Below are 18,708 nucleotides of genomic sequence, written 5' to 3'. Positions count from 1 at the left end.
CGCTTCATTCTCGTAATAATTTTCCGTACGTGTCAAAGTGCCTGTAATAGCCATTGCTAAAGTGACACGTTTAGTCAAATTCTGTTACGCAGCCTACATGACGACCGATAATTGTGTCGTTGCCCATTACCGCGTATTATATCCACAGCGTATAGGTATAACGTATCTCCATACTCAGCTCGCGTATCTACATTAACATTACACGCAGGTTCACTTAACTGCCTACATAGGCTCGACAATTTACACAGTCGTAAAGGTCGCATAAAAAGCACGAGACAAATTTTATCCACTGTATTATATAAAATGTGCATTGCTCGTCGCGTTTTAGCGTTATGAATATCGAAACTCCTAGGTCTTCAATAATGTCCAATAAACGCTGTATTTCAGTCATAAATCAATGAGGAAACTTTACCACACGACTAAAATGTCGTCACGTGGTTTCTGTACCTATTCTCACTTCTTTTTCAATTTCACCTATACCGATTTCCTAAAAATGAAGAACACGCTCGTTTTTACCGTTCGAAATGTCAGGCTTGATTAACGTCAATGACGTCGAACAGCTGATTAGAAGGTTCCCGAGCAGCTAGCGTTATCTCCGAACTTTCTCAAACGTGAAGTTGCCCACTCACCCAAAGCGTCACGTGACGTGTAGATTAAGTGATCACCTCTTATTCACATCACAACAGTTTTCAGGCCGTTGACGTGTTCGACAACTCTACGTCGCGTCTGACGCGTAGTGAAATCTTACAACTCAAAGTGGTTGACGTAAGTATAGTCATATTTACATTTATAATTATTTGTATCCTGATACTGCAACGAAGCGATATTCGATAGAACGGGATATCGCTGAAACTTATATTAACTTGTAAATCGCGGTAAAATCGACAATCCAATTGATAAAACACGCACATATTACAGTTAATCGATTGTTTCTACACAAATTCATTGTGCAGTTATATACAAATGAGTTTCACGATATTATTAATGAAAGCTGACTTTTATTTCCGATTATCTGAAATCAGTTCGCGTATTTCGTTGAAAACGAGTGGAATAATCGCCTCTTTCCACTCCGAATTGGCAATGACATCTGTAACCAAAATCGCGGAACATGTTTCTGTCCGCGGGCGCATCGAGTGAGAGTTAGCGATTAAGGACGGATCAGTAAATCGCACATATGGTCACGGTTTCTGAGACGGCTAATGTTTAGGGCAAGTTTGTTACGTTGGCAACGCAGATTCAGCGTTCAGTGTCACAGCCGGCCGGCCGCTACGGTCTGAATCTGCGTTGCCAACGTAACAAACTTTTCCTAAAAATTAGCCGCTTAGAATCCGTGACGGTGTGTATACCTACCGCCTTCGTATCCGCCGCTCTGATTAATCGCGATCTCTTCTTCTCAATACCTACACTTACACTGAGCAATGTAGAAACCTGTATCTCATCCCGCGATACGAATGCAGCTTTTATCGTTGGAGCTGCGGAAGCTCGACTTGCAGAATCGCGTATCGCAAATTCCTCTGAGAAGTGAAGCTGACGATGAGATTTCATTGGACCTCCTTGAAATGAACTTGGCGGTGCTTTTGAAAAAACGTGGAACTGAAAATTTCTCGTGCAAGCTGAAATGCCTTGTAGGGCTATATTTAGTTTACAGGGGAGAATTGATTCACAATTATGCAATGGATTGGTGTTTCAGCTATAAAATGACAGAGGATCGCCCAACCAGCCTGTGTCCGAAACTGAACAAACCACGGGAATTTCCGAAAAGATCACCCATAATTTGCTACGATAAACCAGATGCGGTAATGATAGACAGAACGGCGTACGACAAGGCGAGACATGACGCTTTGCTCGGTGACGTTGTTCTGACAATGACGGTGCCAAAAAAATCGGCAAAAACTTGGAAAATGATTAAGGGTGACCTCTGTAGGATCACCGTGATCGAAGGATCTCAAGTAAGATTTTAATCAAAACTTAAGGATGCCCGTAACGTATTAGAGCAAATATTCTTGAAGACTTTCAACTCCGTATTTTTAAACAGTTTAGAAAATATGATTCGAAGTAGACCGATAATATTAATATGAGACCAAAACTGAGATTCAATGTCACGGGAATAATACTTTTTTTTGTATTCCAGGTGGGTGACATTAATATTTGGAACCTACACAATCCCAAAGAGCGGTTCTATTCCGGTGAGCAACATTTTCAATTCCATAATATCATATCTTATGTAAAATGGCAAACAAAAACAGTACGCGAAGAAAAAAAATCACAATTATGCGTATTTCCGCCTGCCTCTGAGCATATCGAATACAGGACGATTAGAAATATCAAGTTGCAGTTAAATTATGTCCTGCTTTTCAATGATTGTGGTTTCATCACCATTAACGCGACAAGATTTTATATACCTACGGTCGAAGAATATCGCGGAAATTGCAATAAGTGGCGTTAATCACGCACAACATTAACTTACGTTTCATCGCTACACATAGTTGCAAATATTTAAAAAGAAAGAAAAAGATATTTCCAACCCATGCGTACGTCTTTACAACTACTTTTACACAATGCGGTCCGGTACTTTTACCGCAACTTTGTCCGCATGCATATTATAATTATGAGACCTTATCCTATTAATTCCATACCATATTTCAGGAAAAACCCGGCAACTGCACGCTGCCCACTTGACAACTTACGATAGACTTTGGAGTAACTTGCCGTATTTAAGACCTCTCGCAACGGTGATCGCCGACTCACTATCCCGATACGGAATTGACGAAGACGGTGGCAGCGTACATGACGTGATAGGTAAAATGTGATGGTTTAATAAGTACCCTTCACTTCGCATCGTATCTGCAGTTATCACGTGTGAAAAAAAGAACCATGTAACTAACCTTATACCGTCGGGTAGATCGGGGGAGATTGAGTCCGAACCAATTGTGCGGAAAAAGGTTATTTTATAATCTTTGCCAGTGATAAACTCTGCGGGGTTCGAATACCTGCAGCGAGCGGCATGTCCCAAGGAACGTTCCTGCGCCGTTTTGCTTATATAAGTTTGGTTAATCTAACCAACCAACCTTACTAGTCTCGTTTGCAGGCACAAGATGCGACAATCACACGATAGAGCTCATAACCGGAAAACCAACAAACGATTCCTGCCACAGCTACCTTACGAAGGCGGTGGAAAAAGTTGGCCTCACAGAAGACGACGTGCACGACGTCTGGAACATTTTCATGTGTACCGGATTCACGAAGGTGAAAAAGCTAAGTGTCGATAATCATGCAGCTAGTGCTTAATTCAAGTAAAGGATCGAAGCAGCCTTCAGTTTTTCGATTTCTCAGGACACCCATCAGTACTTCTGCAAAGCTAGTCCATCCAGGAAAGGGGACTACGTCGAGTTCATAGCAGAAATGGATTTGCTGGTTGGTCTCAGCGCTTGTCCCCAAGGTAATTATCAATCTGCGATTCAATGAGCGCGCTGGATATTCAGCTGATTAAAGAATGTCTAGTTATCACCTTGTTCCATTATTAGAAAAAAAAAATAAATAAATAACTCGTTGTTATACTTGCTTGATGGAGCACAATTAATCTCCTGTCAAATAATTGAGTGTCCATCAGGGGCCAAAGGTCTCAATGATGATATCATCGGACATCAATAGAACGTGCATGAGTCTGAATCATAATTGATCGACAAACGATAGTAATCCAGCTGTTGGGAAAAGAATTCTTATCTGCTAATTTTTTTCAGGCGACGTATCCATCGCCGTTGGACAACCAGTTCCCGACAATATTTGCTACCCACTGGGAGTTGAGGTCTTTCGAAGAAAGGAGAAGTGATTTGATGAATTTTTACGCACGCGTTATCACACTGCAATTATACTTTCTCGTTTCATTATACCCGTGTAATTTCCAAGAGTTTCAGAATATTCGTTTAATAAAAACAAATATTCAGTATTTTATTACCCATTACGTATGTTTTCCGATGTTATATACAATGTGGCATGGTAATGATTCGTACCATTTTACAATTATGACGGATTGTGAAATAAGAGCCAAAAATAATAATACCTCATACGTCGTACTCCAATTTCACTGTGGTCGATTTGGGATTTTTAATCCCCGATAACATAAAGTTATGAAAATCGTCCAATATCCTTTGACGATACCCAGTCTTTCCTATTTTGCTGGGTGTCTTCAACACGAATTTCGACTTCTTCGTGGCCGCTCTCATCTGTCAGAACATTCAAATAAAATAAATCTCAATCTTCAATGATAATTATGATTGATACTTTGTAATGCGATGAATACGCAATCAGCTATCTTGCAGATTTCCGGTTATAAGTCGTTGTAATCTCCGTCGATGAATTATTATGTTATCCGCACGTAAAAGCGAGCAGCTTATGTATACACACGATGAAACGACAACAAATTGCGACCAGCCAATACAAGTGCAAGTGAAGCACTGATAACATAAATTGTAAGAATACTTACGCCGTGGGTTGAAGTGGATGGTGCAGTCCCGCTATAACGTGATTGTACCGAATTCTTATCAAATGCGATTTCTGATTCAGATTTGAAAAAGGTACTCGGCGTGACCAAGATTGGTTCAAATTTCCGTTCTGACTCCGCGATTTCCCGCAGTAATCCGATCTCCATCTTCGTTTCTGACTTCTCTGGGCTCGAGTTCATCTTCGTCTTCGAACCCGGAACCAAACCAAGTTCACTGGGCGCATTTTCCTTTTTCTTTTCAAAGAAATGAGACTTCACCGAGTGCTCGGACTGTGAAAGCATTTCGGGATCGTAAAGTTCTGGATATTTGTCTTTCGTCAGCTCTTTAGGTTGCTGAAATTTTTTCTTTTCGGAATCAGGAAGGACGCAATTTCGATTTGGAGAGTCATTATCAACCGTTGATACGTCTGCATATGTCGGGAAATTTGAAGCATTTTCCTGACGCAACGGAGCATAACTGTTTCCAAAGTCGGTTTTCCCATCGTTGACTTCAAGATCTCGTACATAATCTGCGTACCATTTCTTAGCCTGCAATTTCTTATCCTGCTCCTCAATTACGCTAACAATATCCAAATCATGTAGGTCTGATTGTTGTCTAGTATTTTGTTGGAACCAATTCTCCTCCTTCGAAGCGTTACCGGCCGGAATATATTGCGCCTCATTCTTCAAATGTTCACCACCTTTTCCAGCATCATACTGCGGCTCATGTTTGACGGAAAGTAAATTCTTCGACTCCTCAAGACTGATCGGTGTTTTGCTAACTGTCCCTTCCTCTCGGAAAACGCCAACCTTGCAATGCTCAATCTGTGATATTTCAGCTTCGATTTCCATCCGCTCACTGTGAGATTTTTCCAGGGCTTCAATCAATCTGAAAAAGGTAGAATTTTGTTTTTGAAGAATATCACTCTTTCATGGTTCAAGAAAACTTTTCAGCGTATAGATTTACAGGCAAAGATTAGGAGTATGACGTACCTCTGAGTTTCATAATCGTTCTCGTATGCAGAATCATTACCCATTAATTTCTCTATTTCAGACAAAACTTCCTGCAGCTTTCGTGATAAGCAATTATTTTCAGCACTCCTAACTTCCGCTTCCAGAGCAGCTACTTCTGCTACAAGTTGTCTGATTCCCGGATTTTCTCTGACAGCTGTACAGAGTGTATATCAATATGGTGAACCGTGAAAACGGACGAAAAAATTTACCTCTTACTTTAATTTCAACTTCCTCAATTAGCTTCGAACCACATCAATTTCCAAAGTTTCTGACTTGTTTATCTAATATTGCGATCGCGTTATGGGATTGTAATTCTCGGTGATTAAGAATAGGGCAAGAACTACATCAATGTACCGGGTTTGAAATTGTGCACGCCGAAATTTGAGATTTATACGTTTCACTGTCAAATGATTTATAATATACTTTTCTTGTGGTCACCGTCGAATTCCTGCGCGGCGCAAAAGGCATATTTCTGCCTTTCCAGAACGAGAGGATAGTCGTTCAAAAAATTTACACTGTCATTCTCAGCAACACATGTCCAGACTTCATCACACATTTTTCTCTGTTCCTCCCAGACTTGCCAATGCAAGCCATCCTAAGATTATTATAAATAATTATTTATAATGCGTAGAACACGTCGCGTGATGCAAATAAGTTTATCACCCACTAGCTTCCGTTTTTCTTCATTGAGTAAGGCTCGCTTTTGTTGAACCATGGATTGCGCAAGATTGTTAATGTCCTTCGCCACAACGAGATCAACTTGCTTCAGCGCCGATTGTTCCAAGGTAGATTTATAAGTAGCTTGCAAACGCTCATAGCTACTTTCTAGAAACCTCAGCTGCTCCTCAAGCGAATCGATTTCTGCTTCGTCTGAATAAACAGTAAGGAAGAAAATAAAAAAAAAAAAAAATAGAGTATCGTTAGAGTTAAAGATTTCCGTTGACCAAGGTCATCTCAAATTTTACACACCGACATACTTACAGGCCTTTCTTTCCACCATCTGTTCGTTGCGTAGTTCAATATCGTCCAAACGTTTTCTCAAGTAGCTGCTCATGTCTGAAAACTGATTATAAACTTTTCTGTAAATCCGAATCAGCTGGAATAGTATTTCAAGCTAATCGTATCTCTTTCTAATACGATTTTACAGCAACACCGAGGAATCGTTGCTGCTTCGAAACTGCGAACGGCGTGAAGTATGCAACGGTTAGTAGAGGGGAAAAAAATGACAGCCGCAACGGTCTGAAAGAATGCTTCGAGACATTTGAATATCGATAATGGTTTATGACGTGGCATGAAAGTAATGATAATGATAATAATCAAATAACAAGCGTACAGATTTTGACGGCCAACAATCCGAAGCTGTGGAACGCAAATGAGCGCGTGTGATACGCCGATATGATCATTTACTCTAATTTGCAGCGAGGATCGGCGATAGCAGCGCGTGAACAACGTAACACGATAACGATATTTGCTATTAAGGTTCGGAATCACTCGACGTTCAAGGCGTTTGACAAGGGTGCACTTTAGGGATGACTGACATCAGCTAATGGCTGCTGTCATTGCACGGTGATACTGTCAACCCCCGTAAAGCGATGACGCGATGATTTACGTGTGCAGAGGTTACCTGCACGAACATGTTGCCGCAGGTTGTTCTAATTTTCCGACCTCTTATCTCACGAATCTTGTTAACAACATTTCGCTAGTATCGTATTGAAGTTAGTAACGTTATCGTAAAGATTCATACGGAGAAGAAACCGTTATTTCGCGGTTTTAGAATCGTCTGAAATTAAGTAGGCCGTAACAAAACAACACATAGTCATGTCCCGAAATCATATTTTCTTAAAAATCGTAGTAAAATTACGTAAATAGTGATTTTTTCCCCGATGTTTCGTTACGATAACGTTACTAACTTAAACCTCGTGCACTCGTATCCTTTCATACCCTTGTGTGAACACGTGTTCGAAGTAAATCTCACACGGTATTCAAAATCGTTCAAATCCTTATCTTCATAATCCTTAGTCTCGACATGATAATAAAAGATACGGACACTCGCCGCGGCTATCGAGCCCAGAACAACGATATCCGAGTCATTAAGATCGATAATAATGCTCCTGTAGATCAATCAGGGTAAATTAACCCTGCGATGATGGTAATAATGACAGAGCAGCAAATTTTATAACGCGAATCCACAATCCTGGTAATATGAGAAAATCTGCATTGGAAAAATAAGCGAATGCATGAGAATTATGAGTAATTTGAATAGATCGTGTGAAGGAATGTTGTCGGTCCGTTACAAAGGAGTTCCGAAAGGAAGCTGCGGTGAAAGGGTTATACAGGAAAATAATCTTACACCGACTTACGTATACGGCTCTAACAATCTGACCGCACTTATAAGATCCTTGTTTATATGAACGTACAAGATTAAGACGCCAAAGCAATTATCACAATACACTGTCTTGGCCAACGCGAACAAGCTTTGGACCTGCCATTTTTAATTGTTATCACAACCTAACCGGAAACAGTCATAAAGTTATAATAAGCAAAATAACAACTTTACGCAATGATTTAACTGATCATAGCTTGTATTTACTGAACTTATTGCAATTCTTGTACAGTGATTAGCAAATAACGTTCGCCAGATGCTTACCCTTTTTTACGAATTTTAAAAGATGTAAAAAAATTTAATACACACTGAGAAAAATTTCATTTGTTATAGTAACTAGAAAAGTTCAGTAAAACAGCTATCGTTGAAAAAATTGTTCGAACATTGTTGGCATTACAAAAAACGAGGTGCACGTAACCATTTTGCGCTATTGTCGATCCTCTTTTGGTAATTGCACGGAAAAACAGTTTGTTCGGTTTACCGTACTTTTTTAGTTAACTAAGGCTTTAACATCAATTTATTGTTGCACAAGCATTAAATTTTCGCAACAGTTGCAGGAAAATGTAGTAACAGTGATCGTAACGAGAAAGAATAGTAACGGATACTAGACTTTCTGGTAACAGCTACAAGACTAATTTTCATTTTGTACCTAGAACTATATTTTTCGATTGTGGTAAAAATTGAAAATAGTTAAGGACCGAGTGATGACCGGAACTAAAAATTTATCTCAGTGCACAATTTCTTTTTCCTTAATATTCTTAGAAATCAGCTAATATATCCAATATTCTAGTTTATTCTTTAGACGGAGTTGAAGTCATCCATTTAAACCAACGGTCTGGTATCTTACTTCACCACATTTGATAAAGATAAAAAATTGAATTTTTCGCTCTCATAATTCTTTTATTACGTCAACTGGCGGAAGATACGTTAAAAAATATCCGCAAGTAGTGCCATAAATTTTTTACGGCGCGATTTTCGAAAACAAGGTAACTCGTAATTATCGTTATAAATATGATAATAAACACTGTCTCTCTACTTATGCAGCCAGTTATACACCAGTTTCCCTACGAGCAGTGTGCATTATTTGAAATTACAGGCAACGCGAGTCGCCAGTTTATAAACATTACCAGTTACTTCGGGAGAATTGTAAAAGATAATTTTCCTACTAAAAAAAAAAAAAAAAAATCATCATTATACTTATAAAGCGTTTGACGCTTCCACGAAGCAGTAAATGAAAACTCGTAACCCGAAGATAGAAGTAGACTTGTCGTCGAGGTCGGTGAGGTAGCCGAGCTAAGCCCTCATCCATCACGAAGAGCCCTATTGCATGGCCAACTGGTCTGCGTGCATGTATTTCGAAGTACCGGCCTCATTATCAAAAAAAAAAAAAAACTCGCCTATGGCTCAAATCCTGCAAGCCTCAATCACGGGTTGTCAAAACCGCATAGGAAACGGTGATTGCGGCTTCTAAACATGATAACTTTTTTGTTCTCGGCATATCCAGCAGTTTTTTTTCCTCGGCCAAATTGGCGTAATATTAATTAAGTAATTAGCAAATGTTATTTTAAGCGACGACCACGTATACGGTTAAATATCAGATACCGTCCATCCTGAATCGAGGCTAATCAAGTCCTGCAGAACCCTGCTATGAACAATTTATAAGCATATTTGGCAAAACTGCCTTGGATAGAAAACAATTGTAAGTAATATACGAGTGAATAGAGGCCCGAGTGAGTCTATTTCGCAAGCTGCGGCATGTCGTTTTATAAGCTTTATCGTCGGAAATTAAATGGTAACTGAAATATTTTTTCTATGAATTTCTTTCAAGTGAAATAGTGCTTAAGTCCTGCTGAATATTGTACAACAACGACCATGTCAACAGTGCTCTTGTTGATTTTGTGCCGGTGTTTGAATTTAGCTAAACAATATTCGTCACATACTTGAAAAAAATTTGCTCGAAACCAAAGTATATCATTTTTGTGACATATGATTAAAAAAATGAACCTCTACATTTTCCGGAGCTCATTTTCAGCAATCGGAAATTGTCGAGTGAATTCAGGTAAAATAATTTTCAGCTACTGACCAGCGTGTTTTCATGATAAAACACCGCGAGTAAAACGATCCTGATATTCGAAGTTCTTGGATTCGGCAAAACGAATTATGGAAATCGTTCGTGTGCTTATACTTGTATTTTTGCCACGATGTGCGTGAGTATGGCTCGTTCTTGAGCATAGGATCGAGAGTGAAACGCGCAAGGATCGCGATCGCCAAGGCAGAATCTAGTTATAAATAATACAAGGAATCAGTGCAATCTAGAAGAATCCTGGGCTGTAAAAATATGTCCGATAACCGGGTCGTTCTGGTCGTTAAATTTTGGAGGCGGTTGTCCCCTATTTGCCAAAGAATGATTTACTGTTCTTCGATATTGTATCGCAGTATAGCTTGAATGATGTATGGATCGGTAAATACCTTTAATCCGGTGCCTCAATGGCGCGTAGAAATTCACGCTGTTCAGATACTTTTTTCGAGAGTACGTTATTACATATATTACATATACGAAACTATCTTCTAGTATCGTGACGCAGTAGCGTTGTACAAACAGATGTGAGCTCGATATCGCATTTATAAACCACCGATTTTTTACCGTACGGTTCAACGAGTGTGTAATAATCTTAATGAGTAAATTCGATTTATTTTACAATTGGATTATATGTGGAGAAAACGGAAAATCGCTGTACGATATTCTACGTATACCCGCATATGGATAATATTTGTTTGCTTGCCGAATACCATTATGGTTAACAGAAAAATAAAAAAAAAATAAAACGACCGACAATCATTTTCCCGTTGAGGTCATCCTTCCGCTCCACTTCCTATTTTCGCCAAGTCATTGAAACGGTACACGCACCGATTGTCTTCCTTAGTTTTCATTGTAAAAAATATAATATTCCTTGTAATGAAATTTAATATATAGATTTTGTATTGCGGTACAGACGATAGTAAAATATCATCAATTAGATTTCGTTGTCACTTCGGGCAGAAGCTTAGGCCCACTAAGCCTATAATACACGCAAACTTTTTCGAACAGCGTAAGTATAATTATATTAATAAATATTATTCTTGTTGTCAGTGAATTATCGCACGTTTTTAAAACCAGAAACCTCGTCTGACTCCGTTTTGTTACGTGATTAATTGCCTCGCTGCTGCGGCAGAAGCACCAATAAATGGTATTAATTTTCTATCAGCATTCGCCACATGTGCAGTATCAAGTTTAACTAGGCATCGATTACGATTGACTAATTTAACAATAAAGCCTGGACTCTGTTCACCGACCCGATGTTTACGAATACATGTAATTACCCTCACAGACCTCGAGTTCGTTACTTCGTCAACAATATCGCACAAATATCCTGAGCATAACAAAATTCCGAATTCTCGGATAATCAGAGCTTCGAAATAGATAAATTTTGCATAATTTGAACGATGTACGAGTTATAACGACAAATTCGCATTGGCATCAGTCGTACCATTTAAAATTATTAACGAATCTTTCTTTCCGAACTGTTGATCGAATAATGACTTTAAACCCGTTGAAAATACGCAATTCGAGAAAATTCCAAAAATCCTTGTCCCCTCGCAGGAGGATTAGATTTGTCTCTTGGGTCCATGAAGGAGAGAGGAAGCAGATCGCGTGGCACCAGTGGGCAGGCTGGAAGCTACCGGCCCCGGAGAAGGGGTCCTATCTTCCTTATCACTGCTATTGCTGTCCAATGGCGGAGTGAGGAAGTAATCGTGGTGATAAGGGCGGCGTGTTCTGTCGACAGTACGCGATCTTTCCTGAGGTCCCTGACTGCCAGTCACGTCTGACACCGAGGACAAGTAACGCCACGGAGTGGCGATCGCGGTCACAGCCGAGTTTTTCCCAGTTCTGTGCTTATTTTTAGGTCCTATTCGGCAGTCGACACTCAATTACCCACAAGTCACTGTTGAAGGAGTCCGATTAACAGATCCTTGGACTCAGTCATTGGCGGAAGTTGGATGCAGGACACTCGGCCTTCGCTCCGAAGAGTCCGTCAATAGAGAGTTGGAGGAGGATTTGAGGACAAGACGCGATTCGAATTGACCAGTAACCCTTCAACATGATCGTCAGGAAATAGCAATCAGCGTTTTTTGTTTTTTTTTTGAACGAAAAGAAAGTAACAATCGTACCCAAGCCGCAGAGGTACGCAACTAGAGCTTCGAGAGGTGATCCAATTCCTCGTGTGGAAATGACAGCGACGATGTGCAAGACGACGAGGTCGTTCCGCATCGACGATCTCCTCCATCCGGAACGTGGATCCTCCATTCGAGACAGCGCCGTCTCGTCCAGGGAGGGTGAGAGGTCCTCCTGCAGCTCTCCGACGTCACCCGAGACCCCCATGACACCCTCAACACCACCGCGTACACCCACCATCCCGTTTCCCATGCATCTCCAAGCACACTGGCCTGCGAGACCAACTCCCGTTTACGCACCGCATATGGACGATCGGCGACTATGTCTTCCCTACGACCTTCATCCCTTCAGAGGTGAGTTATCCAGTCGTCCCTTCAGAGGTGAGCCAATGTCCCGGAGCAAAAATACTGGCTCGTTTTTAGCTTCTTCGAACATACTAAAATCCTGTTTACTGAAATGAGCCTCAAAGAGATAACGAACGATTGATGTGCTTTTGGTGTACATCCAAATCAGGATCATCGGGGACCTGATGCATGCATATCGCGTGTTTTCGCAATTCATGCGACATATGTCATTGCCAGCTCGATAAAGTACTGTTACCATGGGCAGCTTGGTCGGTTGATAAACGATAATATTGCGCCTTTGAGGATAATACTTAATTAAGAACGTCGATGTTCTTACAGGATGCGGCTACTGACCATGCAGTGGGCTTTATATACGCACACAATTACGCTTGTACTCGCATTCGTATTTCATATTCAAACTAATAGCTGTTCAGTGAACGCGAATTAACAATTTATAACGTGTACTTAGACACATCCTTTAGCTCTTTACAATGCCCACAGTAAATTGCATAACGGGATTCCCGCAAAGATATTGTCTGCGGAATTTTATTTACGTATTACATGAGTAACAGGATACCTATGGTGCAAAACCAGTGCATGAACGTATTTCCCACTTTGTCTTTCGTGGTAATATAATTGATAGTGACTAAAGAAGTTGGAATATTATCAAGATTTATTCTTTGGGAATATGAATCATAATTTAGCGCGACGTAATAGAGAATTCAGTAACGACAAAATTTACTCTTCCAAAATCCGATCAGACTTCCCGCGGTATTACAGAATTGCAACACATGACTCGATGACAATTTTACAGTATGACTCCCATCTCCGATTGCTTAACATCCTTCGGAGACCGCAAAATAACCACCGTCCCGCTTGTTCGAAAGCACTTACAACTGCGATACAATCTGTCGCTGTCGGCGAGAAGAAATCTACAAAAATCAACCCCAAGAATCATTCGTGGTCAAAGAAATCGAGTATCAGCCACTTCCCGTTTCCGTTTACAGCCGTGATTCTCAGAGGCTGGAGAGATGATATACGTAACGTAGGTACAAGTACAGTCGAAGTGCAAACGTAGTTGATTTTTTCAAAATTTGGGATGAGGTAAAATCAATTTTGATAATCGGTGAAAAACTTGGGTACCGTACGCCTTTCAGCCCGCCTTCGAGCCGAATAGTTTATCATTCGTGCAGCCCGGGAGTTAACACGATATGTTTATCTTCAGGGACTTCCTTCCTGTACTTACTTTCCGTGCCTCCGCTGTATCTCGCTGAAAACGGCTGAATATAAAGCAACATTCCTGACAACTACCCACGTCTGACAAGTTATCGGTGAAATTTTCTCAAGTAGCAATTACATCCGGGAACAATCAGTAATTAAAGAGAGCTAACAATTCGTTAGAGCATGATGGACAGCTTGTTCTTTTTAGTAGGATATATTACAAAATGTTCAAAATCAGGTTGTTTAGCCGAGGAGATCATAATTGAGCAAATCGAGCGCAACAAAACGACAAATAATTTAATTAGTTAATCAATCATATAGCTCTGGAAAGGGTAATTAAGATTAAGCGGCGTTTAATGCGGTGAATTATAGATTACGTCAAGTAGTTGGTTATTAATTACTTAATTACTCAACGATTAAAGTCATGTGAAAGAATTTCGAAGCACGTGCTTATTCAACATCCAATTTTAGTCAGCGCACGTTTGTTGATATTAAATAAATTGTCATTCACGATGATGCACTGTGTAACACAGAAAGATTAAGATCTACCAAGGTCAGAATTTATCTAATTTTCAAATGCCGTACAACGATACTGTCAAAAAGAGATTCCAGGCACCTTTTCATTTCTACATATATACACGAGTATTATGTATACGTATACCGTATATAAGCTTAATCGGTGCCCGTATATGTATATGCATACGGTAAACAACCTGGAAAAGGCACAAACTCTGATCGCGCGGACTATCTCGAAAAGTTTATTTTCCAAACTTAATACGTCAAACAATCCCTATCTATCACAAATATACATATCAATTAAACGCTCTTCGGCAAAGGGTGCAACAGCCGTTCTCAAACATGCTGAAAACCGTTCAGACCGATCGATTCGTAGTTCCGGTACTAGATTTAATTGGCAAAAATTTACATTGTTTATGAAAAAAAGTAGCGTCACTATCGTTCACTCCGTTAATTATCAATCATTGTAAAGGGCAGCAATTATCGCATTCAGTTAGTCATTTAAAGACAGCCGCAATAAAGATAGGAAATATAATATCGCGCACCAACAATATTTTATTGAATACCAATTGCTGGTTTTCCGCCAGTGATGCAATATCTGGCTTAATAAATCGATTAATCAAAAATCTACGACATCTTTTGATAACTAAGCTTTCGCGGTAAGCGCTTTTATCGTGACAACCCGGCTAATAGCTCTGGAATAATATGTCAATCCGTCCGCACGTTCAATCGGTTCTCTCTATCGTGTCGTGCGTGTGTACAGCCTATCTGACAAAAACACCGAAACGTCTATCCTTACCGCATACCAGTGTGCGTCAGCTGGATGGACAAGCCGCTAATCTTGTATAATGTATCATTACGGACTATTTTTAAGTTATAATTTTACATACTTCCATTGTAATTACTGTAATAACAGTATCGCGCAATAAAACTCACGACAATCGAATACTTTTCGAAAATAATACATCTGATACTACCTGCCATTAATCGCGCCCTAATTCCACCGCAAATCTCAAATTATTATTCACACCCGATTGTGTTCATCGGTTACTGCGCGCAATCGTGTTTACCTAATTTATGACAAATGTTCAATGACTTGTAAATTAATTCGTGTGAATCACATCGTTTGCGAAATCGTCGGAGACGTTAACGTAATACTTGGTCATATACCGTCAAGATACATATATATAAGGATACGGTCGAAGATCTCGTTCTCCGCATTACACACTAATCAGTATTTCCTTGATTTTCAAATCGATCACTGATTACCGGTATATTTGGCACTTGGCATCTGATATTTATTACAGGCAGTATCGTTGACACATTCGATACCCTACCGTAGTATCATGTAATTGTCTACGCGTGAAAACTCACGTGCTCCATAATGATCGCGACTCCCTGAAATTGCAGGGTCGCCGTTTTGACTTGAAAGAAATATGGCGAACGGACTTGACCGAGCTATGTTGTAGCGTAGAAAATATTGCGCAATCATTCGTCGAGGCATGAAAACCGAGGAAAACCTGCAGAAGAGCACCTAATTTCTCGTCAATATTAGGTCGATCCGTTTTTCCCCGCAGTCTGTTCTCGATCAAGGATCTAAAACCGTTACATCAAACGCCCATCCGCCCCGGCTACTTCATCGAGGATCACGATTACGTCCGATATACACGCGTAGTTGAACCGATGCAGTAATACTAGTACCTAAAAGATACACGATAGTTACTGTGTACCATCGCGGTGCTACCGGTATTATACGAAAGGGAACGAGTCGTCTATTTGTCGGCGGTCAACACGGTTATCAGTAATGTATTTGATTGTCTGATGAATGTTCCGAGGCGCCAAAAAGAGATTATAATGCTATTGATCATTAATGCCACCGTGCGGGATAAGTGGGCGCAACCCACACCCGCAACTCTCCTCATCCTTGCGGCCTGCAAGTCTCTGCACGTATGTACAATGTACACACAAGCCCCCGCGATATACGCATGTGGATGAGCAAGGTGCACCGATCGGCTCGTACTACTATCAGTTTGGGCACTGACTGATGCCCGAGCCTTGGGCCCGCGCCGCTACCGAAACCCACCAAGGATTACCCCGACAAAATAATATCGATCAATCGTGCCAGAGTATTACCGAATCCCCTGCATACGCCCGGCCTTCCCCCGACTCTAATATCTCTACTGTCATTCCGTATTGTTCAACGATCGGCCATTGTACCACATTTTTTTATCTCTTCTTAAATCGCGACATATCACGGAATAGGCCTGCTAAATTTTCGTCACAACTGTGTATAATAAGATGAATTGGTGCAGCTACGCACCCGGTTGTTTCAGTGATGTGCCCCATAGGGGCCCCTAATCATAGGCTAATCAGGGTACAAATCCACTCTGAGCAGCTCCGAGTTTTAGCCGCGTGATAACAAAAGAGCAGCGGACGAAATGTACCCTGATTTACCTAAAATCGGAAGTCCCCGTGGGACGCTTCGCCGAAATAACCCGGTGCAGTGTGTAGCATTTGGCGCATCCCGATTTCAGAGGGCATTATAGCTTACTTTTTTCTTTACTTACAGCGGTTCCACCAACCAGATTCTGGCCGCTCTATTCGCCCTACCAGATCCCTTTGCAGCACAATATACTGGCACGACTGTCGGCCGCCCATCACAGCAAACGCAAAGGAGGTCAGGTCCGCTTTACACCACAGCAAACTGCGGGCCTTGAACGGAGATTTGGTTCCCACAAATACCTCAGCCCTGAGGACCGCAGGCATCTTGCTGCGCAGTTGAAACTCACCGATCGTCAGGTAAGGAACGATGCTATCGGCATTAAATTTGATGTTATGCCTCGTCACTGCAAGCTTATCCTCAGCATTTGACTTCCGTTCTGTAAAACAGGTGAAGACATGGTTCCAAAATCGAAGAGCAAAATGGAGACGCGCCAATCCAACGGCGGCAAACGGTGAAGGTGGAGAAGGCTCGGGAAATTCGCTTAAAAATGGTACGAGCGGAGAGGCTAACGAGGAGCTGGATGAGCCTTACGACAGCGACTGCGAAAGTCCGATTTCGGTTACCGACTAGACGAACGTTGGAGAGCCAATTTAGATGCCACGATATCTCCGTTGAGAATGAGACACGAGATACGAAGGCGTACTGATCACACTCACCCGAAACAGACTAATCCATGTATAAATATTCCCACCCCTAGGCGAAGTCAGACGTACGCTCAACGTTTCGGAAAGCTGCGAATATCGAGATTCGAACTATTGAAAAGTCTCGACGCAGGTGGATAGATACTTCTACCCAAGTTTGGTATTAACGATGTATCTTTATGCAGTCCCACATTTAAGAAACCGTGACGAGTCGATCGGGTGATCGATCACGGCTGGTCAACTTTGTGCCAGAAATTATAATCGTGCAGTTTTGTTTATTTGCACTTTATACTTACAATTTGATATCGGATTACTATCGTCTTGTTAAACGGTCACTTGATCTCCCGACCCAACGGGATTCCACTTGGGCCTTCAACAAAGGAAAATGTATAAATCGGTGAGATTTCGTATTGGACATTGAAGGAGAAAGAAAGGCTTCGGAACTATCGAATACGAACAAAGTTTGTGTATAGTTTGTATTATAATGTACAGTGAAATTTGAAAACAAACGACCCATGAATTGAATATTTTATATATACGTGTAATCAGCTCATCAGACCAGCATGTTTTATATTAAAATATGTAAATATGGGATGATTGAGTTTGCATTTAAGATATATTTATTAAATCATTACGTTATACCATGTATATAACTGCTTGTATATTGTCATTTTTTTTTTAGTTGATAAGGAAGTACTGCACATATTCAATAGTATTAATATCCCCTGTTTACACTAAAAATATAATAATAATATAATAACATCGAAATGGATTTTGTGAAATAATAAATTTATGCGAAACATGCATCATATATTATATATATCGCTGATAAGAATATCCCTCAAGTACGGCTGACGATAATTCTGGACAAATAAAGCTTTCCTCAATAACTTGAACCTGAAAATAAAAATTATGCCGATGAAGTGAGTGTTCATTCTAAACTATAGCTTGGATAGGTTTACCCTTTGGTCCTGACTGTCCGCAGCGAAGTCGATACAGGAAAAGTACGAAATTCCAAAAAACACATATGAAATATACTTACTTATTTCCTGAAACAATCACTGCGGAAAAAAAATTCACCTCAACTTTCGCTCGCCAGCTTGCGACAAAAATAGTTTCTTTAATTTCCATCGATGTGGCGCCAGATTACAAACTGCGTAAAGATCTTGAATGATATGCAATTAAAATTGTTGGCTGATCCAGGGGATGCGTATAACAAAGCGTGTAACTCCACCAAATCGCTGAAAAACATTTATACGGAAAAAAAAAGAAATAACATAGAAACAGCAGCAGGCATACGTATTTTGTTCATTTTATTATTTCCAAATCTTGCTTAGAACCTGAAGAAATTCTTTCACAATCTAATAATTAATAGGTAATTAAGTTTAACATT

General features: G+C 40.4%; 3 protein-coding genes across 4 annotated transcripts; 2 read left to right on the top strand and 1 right to left on the bottom strand.

Moving 5' to 3' along the window:
- Positions 1–616: 616 nt before the first annotated feature.
- Positions 617–4,024, top strand: LOC107226877 (uncharacterized protein C11D3.03c). 2 transcript variants are annotated; one of them, XM_046743758.1, is made up of 7 exons: positions 617–765; positions 1,691–1,949; positions 2,132–2,186; positions 2,647–2,799; positions 3,077–3,246; positions 3,334–3,439; positions 3,741–4,024. In XM_046743758.1, exons 2-7 carry the CDS (start codon positions 1,698–1,700, stop codon positions 3,827–3,829), a joined length of 825 nt encoding a protein of 274 aa, XP_046599714.1. In that variant the 5' UTR covers positions 617–765; positions 1,691–1,697; the 3' UTR covers positions 3,830–4,024. The 2 variants fall into 2 exon arrangements, with proteins under 2 accessions (XP_046599714.1, XP_015523331.1); XM_015667845.2 differs by having other exon boundaries at positions 3,089–3,246; positions 3,741–4,016.
- LOC124295120 lies at positions 3,923–16,876 on the bottom strand. Its single transcript, XM_046743746.1, has 7 exons — positions 16,739–16,876; positions 6,476–6,557; positions 6,162–6,364; positions 5,918–6,089; positions 5,474–5,648; positions 4,484–5,369; positions 3,923–4,223 (listed from the first exon to the last, which is right to left on the bottom strand). Exons 2-7 carry the CDS (start codon positions 6,546–6,548, stop codon positions 4,062–4,064), a joined length of 1,671 nt encoding a protein of 556 aa, XP_046599702.1. The 5' UTR covers positions 6,549–6,557; positions 16,739–16,876; the 3' UTR covers positions 3,923–4,061.
- LOC107226879 (hematopoietically-expressed homeobox protein HHEX) lies at positions 11,765–17,619 on the top strand. The gene is made up of 3 exons (XM_015667847.2): positions 11,765–12,443; positions 16,741–16,970; positions 17,062–17,619. Exons 1-3 carry the CDS (start codon positions 12,146–12,148, stop codon positions 17,242–17,244), a joined length of 711 nt encoding a protein of 236 aa, XP_015523333.2. The 5' UTR covers positions 11,765–12,145; the 3' UTR covers positions 17,245–17,619.
- The last annotated feature ends 1,089 nt before the right edge of the window (positions 17,620–18,708 follow it).

Source organism: Neodiprion lecontei, chromosome 6 (genome assembly GCF_021901455.1).
Source record: "Neodiprion lecontei isolate iyNeoLeco1 chromosome 6, iyNeoLeco1.1, whole genome shotgun sequence".
Taxonomy (NCBI): domain Eukaryota; kingdom Metazoa; phylum Arthropoda; class Insecta; order Hymenoptera; family Diprionidae; genus Neodiprion; species Neodiprion lecontei.
The sequence above is the reverse complement of the archived record's forward strand: the minus strand, read 5'-3'. Positions and strand labels throughout refer to the sequence as shown.

Excerpts from the sequence above, each read along its gene's own strand:
- LOC107226877 (XM_046743758.1), top strand. The coding sequence starts at position 1,698 with ATGACAGAGGATCGCCCAACCAGCCTGTGTCCGAAACTGAACAAACCA. Across the intron at positions 2,187-2,646 it reads CAAAGAGCGGTTCTATTCCG|GAAAAACCCGGCAACTGCAC; the intron begins GTGAGCAACATT and ends ACCATATTTCAG. Across the intron at positions 3,440-3,740 it reads TCTCAGCGCTTGTCCCCAAG|GCGACGTATCCATCGCCGTT; the intron begins GTAATTATCAAT and ends AATTTTTTTCAG.
- LOC124295120 (XM_046743746.1), bottom strand. The coding sequence starts at position 6,548 with ATGAGCAGCTACTTGAGAAAACGTTTGGACGATATTGAACTACGCAAC. Across the intron at positions 6,365-6,475 it reads GATGGTGGAAAGAAAGGCCT|ACGAAGCAGAAATCGATTCG; the intron begins GTAAGTATGTCG and ends CTGTTTATTCAG. Across the intron at positions 4,224-4,483 it reads CATCCACTTCAACCCACGGC|ATGAGAGCGGCCACGAAGAA; the intron begins GTAAGTATTCTT and ends ATGTTCTGACAG.
- LOC107226879 (XM_015667847.2), top strand. The coding sequence starts at position 12,146 with ATGACAGCGACGATGTGCAAGACGACGAGGTCGTTCCGCATCGACGAT. Across the intron at positions 12,444-16,740 it reads CGACCTTCATCCCTTCAGAG|CGGTTCCACCAACCAGATTC; the intron begins GTGAGTTATCCA and ends CTTTACTTACAG. Across the intron at positions 16,971-17,061 it reads TGAAACTCACCGATCGTCAG|GTGAAGACATGGTTCCAAAA; the intron begins GTAAGGAACGAT and ends TCTGTAAAACAG.